General features: G+C 41.6%; 1 protein-coding gene across 3 annotated transcripts in view; it reads right to left on the reverse strand.

Moving 5' to 3' along the window:
* Nucleotides 1-3,371: 3,371 nt before the first annotated feature.
* Nucleotides 3,372-13,164, reverse strand: part of ubxn4 (UBX domain protein 4) — a 32,984-nt gene continuing 23,191 nt past the window's right edge. For all 3 annotated transcript variants that reach the window (XM_062432388.1, XM_062432389.1, XM_062432387.1), the window contains 4 exons: nt 12,640-12,742; nt 6,583-6,714; nt 6,061-6,275; nt 3,372-4,255 (listed from right to left, as the gene is read on the reverse strand). In XM_062432388.1, the coding sequence (XP_062288372.1) occupies nt 4,117-4,255; nt 6,061-6,275; nt 6,583-6,714; nt 12,640-12,742 (589 nt within the window). In that variant the 3' untranslated portion in view covers nt 3,372-4,116. The remainder of the gene's footprint in view (nt 4,256-6,060; nt 6,276-6,582; nt 6,715-12,639; nt 12,743-13,164) is intronic.

The following is a 13,164-nucleotide window of genomic DNA, read 5'->3' on the forward strand; positions in this document are numbered from 1 at the left end:
ACACGTTCTGATGGGACACTTGTTGCAGGGATGGACAAGTAGTTTCTGGCCAATTTGGAAAGCAGTGGAAGATCCACCTGTTCTTTCCACCACTGCAACACATCACCATTCAGACATCAACAATCCCTCCCCCTGTACTTTGCAATTTCCTCCTGAGCTCTGTCCCTTATGCTCTTCTTTGGGGCTCTTGGAGTGAGGAAACCTCCAAACATCTGGTCCAAGGGTGACTTCTTTTTGGGGGGCTCTGGGAGAAGAGAAGAGAAATAAAATTCAATACTGTAGCATATTTCTACAATGATATCCTACCCATTTTCAAATCAACTCACTACAATATAGTTAAGTTTTAAGTTCATAACAAAATAAAACAAACCTGTCTCTGCCTCTTTCTCCTTCTCTTTGTCGTTGTCACCCCATCCGTGGGAGCTCTGGTGGTCACCTACTGGTTCAGCTGCCGGTCTCTCATTCAGTGTGCCATCATCCTCTGGCTGACAATAATCAGCACATATAAGCTATTAGATGTCTTTAAACTAAAAAAGACAAAAACAACAGTTAAGAAAAGCATAGTAAATGTAAGGGTGGGAGTGAGACAAAGACACTAGATACAATATACTGAGAATTTTCTTACGATTCCCTCCACTTCTGCTGTTATCCTCAGGAATATGGTGTCCCTAGTGTTGTCGTCATCCAGGAATTCCAGCTATTTGAAGCAGGGATCAAGTGCTGAGGCTTTGTTGAGGAGGTCTTGGATATATGTGTAGCGGGTGTCAAAGTCCTGTCTGAATTTCTCCTTCATCTCGAAAATGACCTGTAGATCACTGTCATCTGGCTCAAAATCCCCCCGCAGTTTGGCCAGTGTTGGGGCGATGATGGAGATGGTGGGGGTCTTTTCCCCACTGAAGCACTTAGTTGCCACTTTGAGCGGGGTCATCAGTTTGATGATCTCTGGGAGTAGGGCCAGTTCTTCATCTGTGATACTGGGCAGGCCTTTTGTCTTTACTCTCCTGGTTGTCAGCGACAGCATCACAGCAGGCTGCTGTTCCCAGAAACGCTCCATCATCTCCAAGGAACTGTTCCACCTTGTGGAAACATCATGCACTAGTTTGTGGTGTTTCAGGTGCAACTGGGTTTGGATTTCACGCAGCGCTTCACATGCTTTGGGGCTTTTGTGGAAATATGTCACTATCCTCCTCATTTTTACCAAGAGTGCTGACACTGTGTCCACTTGTAGAGCTTTTTGAAAGGACAAATTAAGTGTGTGTGCGATGCATCGTACATGTGGCTCCATCTTTGCAAGTATTCCAGCCAGTAACATATTTGATGCATTATCGGTGAACAATGCAGACTTCTTTCCTTCAATCTTCCACTCGCAGCAAACATCACGCAGTAAAGCTGCCAGATTTTCTCCTTTGTGTTCCTCATTGAACGCTCTGGTCTGGAGAACAGGGGTTTTCATGCTCCACTCATCATCAATATAGTGTGCAGTGACTGTTATGTATAACTGGGTAGCACAATACGTCCAGCCATCCACTGTGATTGCAACTCGCTGTGCATTGCTCAGGGACTCAACTATCTCTCTTCTCACTTTGTTGTACAAAGCAGGGATGTGTGTGTCAGTAAAGGTCCCCCTAACTGGTATTTTGTACCTAGGGTCTAAAATATGGAGGAGTTGTTGGAAGCCCTCGTTCTCTACAACACTGTATGGCTGAACATGGCCGTAGCTACCATTGAGGACACCGAGGTCATGTCCTCGGTATTTTTTTCTTGAAGTTACGTTTCATTGTGAAAATAGCTTACGAGACAATTATCTTTGCATCAACTGACCGTCACGTGACACGTTCTTGCAGATACTGCTGCCATGTCAAAACGAAAGTAGTCGGCTATAGTCAGCGGCGGAGTGAGGTCTTGAAATCCACCGGTGTCCCAACTGGTTTCCAATTTAACTGGTTTCCTTACCGAACAGCTCCAGCTGTGTTGCGCTTCCGTCAGCAGATTCGTCACAAATTCACAAATAAACACAGCATATTACTGGAGATTTTTAAGTCGCTGTTATATAGTGCTGACTTCCAGAAAATATTTGCTGCAGTAGATGTTGAACTGCGACTTCAAAATCACCAGAAATGTGTTGTCTAAATTTTGCAAACTGTTCATTCATTGGATGAGCCCTTTTCTCCCTTTCCCAGCAGGCCGTGCTCTGTTCCACATTTTAAGAACAAACAAAGAAAATAATATATTGCTTTTATAATTTTTAAATATACAACCATGGAAGTTGTAGAATACTGAAATAGGAGTTGATTTAAGTTGCACAATTGGAAGTGATAAGAAAGAACTGGACCACAAGAGTGACCATGACTGAGAAATGCACAACAAGAAAGCAACATAAATACATGATGGATTACAATGAACTAAAATATATGCCGTGGACTTCTTTTGGACCTCGGTATTTGAAAAATCCTGGCTACGGCCTTGTGGCTGAATATCTTTACAGATAAAATAGGCGCTGCGAGCGGGTAGAGGTAGCTGCCAGGGGAGTGTCATAGTTAAAAAAAAAATAGAGATACTTCTCTCACCAGTTTTGCTGCTGTTCGCTTTAGATTTATGTGCATCAGTATCATCTGAGGAAGAGGTGGGGGGAGCAGAGGTATCCACGCCATGCCGCCTTTTCATGTGAGTTGCCATGTTCGTCGTGCTGCTAACATTATTTATAGCAGCACGACATTGTTTGCAAATTGCGGATGTTTTAACAAGTTTTCCATCTTCCTTCTTAAAAAATTGCAAAAGTATTGCCAAACTTTGGACTTGTATGTCTTCCAAGGTATGCTGAATATCTCCTCTTCACCTGTTGTGTTGTTTCCCTCCATTTGTTCTGTTAACTAACTGCGTCTGCACTGCGCAAAAAGATAGTGATGGTGCGTTCAAGGCGCCTTGAAAACACGGGTGCAGAGGAGATAAACTACATGTAATAATCGATGTGACCATGGGTTTTACCGATGCAGACACGCAAAGAAAGATACATTGCGCATTTAGCCGGCAGTTATATCCGATGCACACTGAAGCTACCGGTACACTCGCATCGCAGACGTCTGTCTCGGACCAGCGATTCAAATCGGTGAATCTCTCCATCCCTAATTTACACAGCGTGTCAATTTTTTTTGGAATTGTTTTTTACATTTTTACACTTGTGAAACACTGTGACCTGCTTTGTGAAAGATGCAGTATGAAATAAACTTTATTATTATTATTTATATTATTATTAATAATAATGATAATAATAATACATTTTATTTATAAAGTACACACAAAACAGAAAATAATTAAAACACAAAACAGACAAAAAACAACAACCAACAAACAAACAAACACATAACCCAGGCTTTTTTAACAAGTTGCTTTTATTTTCATTGTTGGATGAAGAGCACTATGGTAATTGTCCAGTGTCATCTGGTAGAAACACATACTGCCGAGGTGTGTGCGTACCTTGGTAGCGCTCACACAGCTACAGATATACAGTCTTCTGCCAGTAGCTGCAAGCTGTCTGAAATATTTTTGCACAACTAAAACAAAAACTTCCTCATTTTACTGTATAAGAATGTGGATGAGTCACTCACCATCAGCAGGTGACTTTTCAAAGTTAAACATTTCCAAAATGCAACGACCCCATAACATAATTTAAAATTGGTCTCAGATTACGAGATCTTCTGGTCAACCGTCTACTGTGGACTTGCTTCTTTTCAACAAGCTTGGCGCCAGCAGGAAAATCACAACCACGGCCACCCATATTATTTTAAACCTGATGTTTTTGAGAATGATGTAGCCTTTCATAGTCTGTAAAAATCTTCAACCTGCTGTAATCTGAGCTCTGTTCAGGGGACAGAATCATATCAACAGAAGAACACGCATTTTAAGCTCAGAGGGAGGTTCTGTTGATTATTTTTAATCTACCCATGCCGGCAAATTGCAGGGGTATATGCCTGTTACACAACAGGAAAGAGAAGAAACCAAAAGGTTAGCCCTAAGCACAACAGAACCATGAACTGTCCAGACAGAACAAATTCACACAGGGACTGTGGGGTGGATGATTGAGAGGGTAAGGGGGGTTACAGACGGGCTGTTACTGCACTACATCTGCTGGGTTGAGTTCCCGTTCCAGGTGTTGTTGTCGTCCTCACTGTCCTCCTGAGTCCTGAGCCTGCAAATTTTACCGTCTTTCTTGAAGTCCTTGGGCCGCTTCTCCAGAGTGTGCTTAGAGAGAGTTTCTCTAAGGTGGACACAGAGGAAAATGGCAGGTCACACAGTGAGTGACTGACCACATATACAGTATATAATTATGTACAATATATCAACTATATTTCCATTGAAAAAGCTTTTTTTGTTGTTTTTTCTGTTGTAAATGCTAGTAAAACTGTGCTCTAATACCTCAAATAGCTGTTTAGAATCTGCTTTCTTATGCCATCGCCAAGTGTTGCCGTCACCAAGTGCTGCTCATTAAATTAAAGTAAAGTATGTGTAAAGTGCCTTGACATAACTTTTGTTGTGATTTGGTGCTATATAAATAAATATTGGTTGATTGATCTGTCGGGATCAGTCCCAACCCCAAATGCTCTATATGAATGTGGGTGTGCATGCTCAGCTGCTGAGCAGAGAGTAACGAGCTGTCTTTGATGTTTGAAAAATATTAGCAAAATAACTAATGACAAAACACATTAAGAATTGCATTGATTGCATAGACAACGGACATCCTATTTTGATGGGCTCGATAGGCTGCAGTGTCCAAACACTTCAGATTTCTGTCGGTTTGTTAAAAGACTTCCATCATCGGAACCTCCTCATTCCTCCTAACAAAAGTTGAAACTTTCATGGTGGCAGACCAGAATGATTTTGAGGTCAGCCAAGAAGCAAGAGACATGAAATAAGATAATGAGAAGCTTGCATCATCAACAGAAGGCCAGTGGAATGAGAGCAGAAAACAACAAACATGTTTCCTTGTGAGGTATGGTGTGATTACTTCTTATTTTACTCATGTTAAATGTGTGAGCTCACATTAACAACCATCACCTAATGGTCATACCAGAGACAGTGGCAATAGGGTGTGTTATTTATTTTTTAGGAATTCAACATTTTATTTTTAAGATGTGCCACTAGATGAATGTTCCATTAGTTCTTTCAAAAATTAAACTATAGTGCTGAGAGAGAGAGAGAGAGAGAGAGAGAGAGAGAGAGAGAGAGAGAGAGAGAGAGAGAGAGAGAGAGAGAGAGACGTTATATCCAATAAATTAAACTTAAATAAAGTGATATTAGGAGATTATTATTATTATTAGGGAATTTGGGGTCAAGCAAGCATGGACCTTGACGTCACAGTAAAGGCTGCAATATCATTTTGGCAGAAAGACATACTGTCTCTCTCCTTGAGATGGTGAAGGCAGCTGTCTGTGGTGTTTTGGGCAATGCAGGAGTCACTAATAATAGTGGCGCAGCATTGCTGTGGCACCCAAGGTCAGAGGATAACACTGTCTGACTCCCTAAACCCACAGATGGGTAACTGTGTTTCCTTGTTTGTAGAATAATGAACCAATAGGCTAATTCCATTACTGTCTATGCATTGAGTATGACCATTTATGGGCATAGAGTATTTGTGGTACTATCTGTGAAGGCTTAAAGACTATCCACGGAGAACGGTGTCCTCAGAATCATAGTGGCATCATGCATCAGACGGTGTATTGATAATACTTTGATCCTCCTTGACCGAGCTTCAATAAACACTTTCGGCGTAAGACATCCTGGACTCCTGTACACTTTTCTCTACTGCTGAGGTTAACCATTGACAAACATATTCTCCATAACAATTATGTTATCAACTCCAGTTATTACATTTGTAAAGGTTTTTTTTTTTTTTTACCATGCCAATAAAAACTTATTACGTTATTGGCAAAAAGTTATTACATTATTGGTTCAGGAATTGTATTACGTTATTGGCAAGTTATTACATTATCGACTTATTACATTTTTTAAAAAGAGGAAATGATTACATTATCAGCTGCTACATGCCTCATTCCTGTTCCTCACCTCTTTGGTTTATCAGAGGCTGATGCTGAGTTGGTGTAGGAGTTGGATTGGGGGGCAGGACTTCTGGATGATGCTTCGGGAGGGGGTGGTGTTGCAAACAAGAAGGAGCTAAGGAATCTCCATACAGCCAGCAGAGGGTAGAGGAGTCTGCCCAGAACTGCCCAGATGCCATCCCCAGAGGACTGGATCACTGTGTTAGCAGGCCTGCCTGACTGCTGAGAGTGAGAGAGCATCCAGATAATGTTTGATACATGTTACTACCATTCAAGTGGCATGTGGAAGGAATGGTTCAACATTTTGGGATTTGTGCTGATTTGAAGAGCTAGCTATATATTTTATGCAAAGCTAGGCTCATCTTGTCCTGACTCCAGCTTCATCCATAAAACAGACATGACATCCATCTGAGCATTTCTCATAAAGAATACAATGTACTATTCCTTTAAAACTGTATTATCAGGGATGACTCAGTTAGGTAGAATGTTGAGTCACTGACGCATGGAAGGTGGACTATAGTCTACTTACAGGCAGAAGCGCGATGGAAGCACTTGGAGCCAGTTCCAGTTCCAGCAAAGTCTTGTTCAGGTCCTCACTGGTGAACTCCCGCCGAGGGAACATGGTAGCCAGGGAGAAGTGACCATAGCGGTTTCCCACTTCCTGAGCACAAAACATTTTAATCATTAGGGTTAGCGATGTAAATTACTTATGTGAGTTACTTATAGTAGGGTGGAATGCATTCTCAACATGCTTCAACAACTCCGGCTCCAGGTTCAATACCAAATACTACATTCAGCATGACAGCACAAAATACTGAGTACCTTGAATTTTATTTTTGAGTGTAGCTGACAGATAATTTATATTAGTATATTTTAGTGTTAATATTGTTCAGTTCTTGCAAGGTAAAGTGACTGTAGTTGACAGAACTCAGTAGCACAGAACTAACGTTGGGAGGCACTATTATTGTCATTGTACATATGGATGATGTCACAGAGCACGATTCTTCAAGTTGTAGAACTTAGTTATAAAGTTGTGAAAAGGGTTACCCCAAAAGCTAAAAGATACTGACGAATTGATGCACTTAAATAATTAAGGACACTTTCCTCCCTTCTGTAACAAGAGGCTAATGGGGTACAATTCATGTTAGCTGAGTTAATCTGAGCTTCTAGTGTCAAAATATTGTGCATTAACTATATTCAGCAGGGATGTCGTCATTATGTTTGTTTTATTAATATCAGACATTAAAGTAACCCCTAATGAAAGACTATATGTATGGTAAGCATACATATTTCCTTTTGTGTGTCGTGTACACCAATCAACAAAAACATTAAAACCACCTGCCCAATATTGTGTATATATATTTTACCAGTTAATTTAATGTTCCAATTAAACAATCAAAAAAAGACTATGCCCATATTTCCGCTGTGAAACAAAGAAAGCAGAAGTGATCATCAAAGTTCAACTAGTTAATTACTTATGAACACTACTTTTCTACATTCCCTTTTATACCCTTTTTGTGTTTCTTCAAATAACTAAACCAACTGTCTGCTAATCAATAAAAGACTCAACTTTCAGATGACTTAGAAGTGGATCAGGAACAGAGTTGATTTATTTTACAGATGGAAATAAAGAAGATCTGTCATTAAGCCTTTATTAAACTGAACCAATTAAAGCAGTATAATGTTGCTGCTGTGTTTTAAACAGCAGCAGGTGTTTCACATTCAGAAGTTTGAGGCTGAGCTGCAGGGTTGGGGGGAGGTGTGAGGAGAAGTTTATTTGTGCTGTTGAACGTAACCGCTGTGAAACAATCAGAAAATAACGTTTTATTGATCTGATTCACCGGCTTTCTTAATGTCAGCGCTCCCTCTCTTCATTCACTCTCTGGCTCGCTCGACCACAGCCGCTAACAGCATCCTGTAGCCACTTACTAACGGAGCAACTCTGTCCGCTATGCAGTGTCCTAACCTTTTATACAGAACAGTGAGGAGGAATAAAGTAGCAGTATTTCCGCAGACTCTCTGAGAGCAGAGGAGAGCAATGCGACGAGAAGTGACAGCAAACAGCAGCAGAGGTTAACGTTAGCTGATCCTCTCCTCTGTCTCAGAAGGGTGGAGCTGAGTCCTCCGTGTGCAGCAGAAACAGAGACGGTGGAAAGTTGTCACAACTTCATTCAGTAATTTGGCAATATAATCCGCACATAAGAAGATAATGTTTCGTCCTATATCTCGTTTGAAAATACATTGATATGTCTTATAAACTCAATATAGCTCAGCCCTAAAACAACGCAACATTTTGGAGAGTGTACAGACATGTTCAGCTCACTGTGGCGGCACAAATTAGACTATGGCGGGCCGCCAAAGTATATATAATTAATGGGAAACACTGCTATAGTATACAGTGCATCCTACAAATGCTTGACTGGATTGAGATCTGGGGAATATGGAGGCCAAGATAATACCTTGAACTCTTTGTCATGTTCCACAAACCATTCCTGAATATTTTTTGCAGTGTGGCAGGGTGCATTATTCTGCTGAAAGAGAACCACTGCCATCAGGGAATACCATTGCCATGAAGGGGTGTCTGCAACAATGTTTAGGTAGGTGGTATGTGTCACAAGGTGAAATGTACTGGGTGTTCTGACCACGACCCTGTTGCAGGTTCATCGGTTGTCCTTCATTGGACCATTTTTGGTAGGAACTGATTGCTACATACTGGGAAGACTCCATAACCTGGGTTTCGCGTTAGCTGGTACAGCATATGCTGGCTTTTCTGATATAACGTGTTCTGTATTCCTCTACTCATCCACATGCATTTAATGTAGGCTAATGCCTTTAATTAAGAACAGCAAGGCTATTTGTTTTATTCTATTTTTGTAGACTATGATCAGTTCTGTGAAGAGTTCAATCTGCTGACAACTTTCAATAAAGTACATTTGTTGAATCAAAACTTGTTAACGATTGTTAAATCTGCCATTAAATTTAGATTAAATTTAATTTACTGGGTGGATGTGATCACCGCAGTCATGCAAGGCATAGACTTTGTATATATATACAAACAAAGTATCAATAATAAAAATAAAAAGACGAAAATATTATTGCAACTGGTTCTAATGAAAGACAGAAAGTCAAAGAAAGTTGGTTCCATATTATGTTTAACTGTTTTGATTTACAATAGAATAGAATTTGTCTTAGCTGCTAAGTTTATCATTAAATATTCTAGGATTTTCTTGCCTAAGACTTGCTGCCACCTGGCAGCGCTTCTTAAGAGACAGCTGAGTCACATTTGCTCTGAGGGAGGTGGCAGTTGAAACCCTCAGTATGGCTGTAAGGTGGACATCACTCAGCCTGGACCTGTACTTTGATTTGTTAAACTTCATAGTGGAGAACAGTTTCTCACAGAGATATGTGCTACCAAAAAGGCACATAGTCTGCTTGAACATCTTGGAAACCTCCAGGAAGGATAGGGGTAATTTTTCTGTATTTCCATTTGTCTCTCTGAACTTGGCTTTGAGCTCAGAGTTGCATTGGAGGTTTATAAGCTCCATTTGTAGCACACTGGGGGCATTTTGCACATCGAATGAGAAGGGGTCTGCAAACATCTGAAAAGTGGCACTGTGGGTCTTGAAGTCAGCAAACCGCTTTTCAAATTCTTGCTGTAGCTTCTCAATTGCAGCAACATATTTTTTACCATTGAATGCTGTGCCCTCTTCCACAACACACCTGCACGCTGGAAAATGGTGCAGTTTCTTCTCACAAAGCTGGGATTTCCATAAATTCAATTTTTGGAGAATGCTTTTATATTCTCAAATGCTGCAGTGACAAGCTGACCTGGGCCCTGCAACTTCAGGTTGAGTGCATTCTGCTCCTGTGTGATAAACAAGGAAAGCCGGGTCCATCAGCCAGCTGAGATCAGCAAGCTCTGGGAGATCCATCCTGCCCTCCTCCATGAAGGTCTTCACCTCTGCTCTCAGCTCAAAAAACCTCTTCAGGACATTTCCCCTGCTGAGCCAATGTAACTCTGTGAAGTACAGCGCATCCCCGTATGCCGCGTCAATTTCCTCCAAAAAGGCACAGAACTGGCATTGCTCTAGGCCCCTGGATCGGATGTAATTTATGCATTAGAGGATGACGGACATCAAATTCTCAAACTTCAAGCATTTGCTACACAGTGCCTGCTGATGGATAATGCAGTGCAAAGCAATTGCCATATCTGCACCTTCCTTTTCCAATTTTTCTTCCAAAGTGCTACCAGTCCGTTTCTCCTCCCTATCATGGACGGTGCGCCATCTGTTGTTATCCCTCTCATCGACTAGCATTCTCAATTGTGTCACACAGTTGCTCAAACACATCGTTGGCGGTGGTACAGCCTTGCATTGTTTTAATACTCAGCAATTCCTCTGTCACTTCAAATTGGTCATTAACACCACAGACAAAAATGACGAGCTGAGCATTATCATTTATGTCGGTGCTTTCGTCCAGAGCCACAGAGTATGCGCTGAAACCTTTGCCTTTGTCATGTAGCTGATCATAAATATCACTTGACAGCTCAGTAATCCGCTCTGCTACCGTGTTGGCTGAAAGGCTGATGTTGCTGAAGTGACACTTTGTTTCTGGACACATGATATTTGCACCTACCAGCAGACAGTCTTTTAAAAACTGGCCTTCAGTAAATGGCTTCCCAGCTTTCGCTATCATCTCACTCACCACGTAACTTGCTTCAACAGCCACATCAGCTTCCTTGCTGGCCTTATGGAAAAGGTTTTGTTGAGTTGATTACCCTTTCTTTAGCTATGAAGCTCGTTTGTTCCTCTCTTCTCCCTGGTATTTATCATACTCCCCTGAATTCTTCGTTGAATAGTGCCGCTTCAGGTTATACTCTTTTAACACCGCAATTTTCTCTTTACAGATTAGGCAGGTGGTGTTTCCGCTGAACTCAACAAAAACAATCCAGCTCCCACTTCTCCTGAAAACGTTGGTGCTCATCATCAACTTTTCTTTAAAATTTTGACAGCAACATCTTGACCTCTCAACAAAAGACGCTATATTGATTAGTCAATGGCAGCATACCGTTGCTAGATCTCTATTATTCTTATAGTGACTGTTATCCACAGCTGTTTATACTGTAGGACTGATATGTTGAAAAGTCTGCAGCCTCTGAGATGCTGCCCATAACAGGGCCATTACACACAGCTGCTCACTGTTTATTAAATCAGCTGATGACACCAGGCTGCTGCAGTATAACCACACACACCTCTACACTCATCAGACTGGTTGGTTATATCTCCATATTCTTCATCTTTATGAATTCAATGTGAGGTTAGCAGCTCATCAGCCAACTTTCTTTTCAGCAAAAGTAACTCATGTTTTATTCTTGAAACACATTGCTTGACAAAAGCACCATTATAATAGCAATCTGCCAACGTGACAGCGCTCCTGGCTTTTAAAGGGAATAGGAGATGACACTCCGATTGGTTTACCGCGTGTAACACCCAAAACACACCTATGATTAATGAGGGGACTTAAGTCCAACCCTTTTAGACCATGCGCTTGGCGCCGTTAAAATAGCAAAAGTGGATTTGGACACGCCCCAAAGGCACTTGCGCCACGCGCTTCACGCCATGCGCTATAGATCGTTAAAATGGGGCCCATCGTGTCTCAAAATGACGCTGAAAAACTAGTCCACGCATTTGTTACCTCTAGGCTTGATTATTTTAATTCATTATTATCAGGCTGCTCTAACAAGTCTCTAAAGACTCTCCAGCTGGTCCAAAATGCAGCTTCCATGCATTCTGACAAAAACTAGAAAGAGAGATCACATTACTCCTATTGTAGCTTCACTGCATTGGCTTCCTGTAAAATCCAGAATAGAATTTAAAATCCTTCTCCTCACTTTCAAAGCTCTTAATGGTCAGGCTCCATCATATCCCAAAGAGCTCATAGTACCTTATGTACCTAACAGAACACTGCGCTCCCCAAACACTTGTCCTGGACCAGCTCCTAGTTTATGCTGCTATAGGCTTAGACTGCTGGGGGACTCCCATGGTGCACTGAGCTCCCCTCTCCTCCTCCCTCTCTCTATCCATCTATATCCATTTACATTCATATACTATTAATGCATTCACTAATTTAAACTTCTTCCCCGGAGTTCTCTGTGCTTTCTCTACTCACAGGTAACCTGAAGTTGTAGATAACTGGATGACATATTCATACCCTGGACACGCTATTCTACCGTCCGGGACCTACTAAAGTCAATGTTGACTTTTTTTCAATGTGCTTCAATCTCCTATCCTTTCTCTCTCTCCTCTTTACCCCCCCCACTCCTCCTGCTCTCAACCCCAACCGGTCGAGGCAGATGGCCGCCCACTTTTAGCCTGGTTCTGCCTGAGGTTTCTTCCTGTTAAAAAGTTTTTCTTGCCACTGTCGCCAATTCTTGCTCATGTGGGAATGTTGGGTCTCTTTAAATTAAATTAAAGAGTACAGTCTAGACCTGTTTATGCGTAAAGTGCCTTGAGATTGCTTTTGTTGTGATTTGGCGCTATACAAATAAAGAAGAAGCAGGGACTGTATATTAATCTGTCAGACTGACCTGAACAGCAAACTGCCGAGCCTCCTGTAGTTTGCTCTGTGAGGGAAACTGGTTGGTGAAGGATGAGCCGTCTGGGAGGCGGAACTGTATCCTTGCTATGGTACTGATCACACACACACACACACACACACACACACACACACACACACACACACACACACACACACACACACACACACACACACACACACACACACACACGACAAGGTTAAAGTTAGCATAATATGCAACAAACTGCTTTTGTCACCAGAGTAAAAGGTGGAAGAGTCCAATTAGAAGACCCATTCATTTATTTGTTGTGGACCATCATATGATAAAACTTTGCCAGCCACTAATTTATTTTCTATTTTTGGAGCTATGCAGCCTGATCGCTCTCTTTGATATACCCTAAAACAGATGTGGACAAACCTGCACTGTGAGTCGATCTTCCTCTGCTTCACACACACACATACTCCGCTGAGCTTTTACCCTGCAGACACTTCATGCCATCAACACTTGGAGCTATCTCCATGTAAACACACCTTA

The sequence above is a fragment of the Scomber scombrus genome, chromosome 13, assembly GCF_963691925.1.
Source record: "Scomber scombrus chromosome 13, fScoSco1.1, whole genome shotgun sequence".
Lineage (NCBI taxonomy): Eukaryota > Metazoa > Chordata > Actinopteri > Scombriformes > Scombridae > Scomber > Scomber scombrus.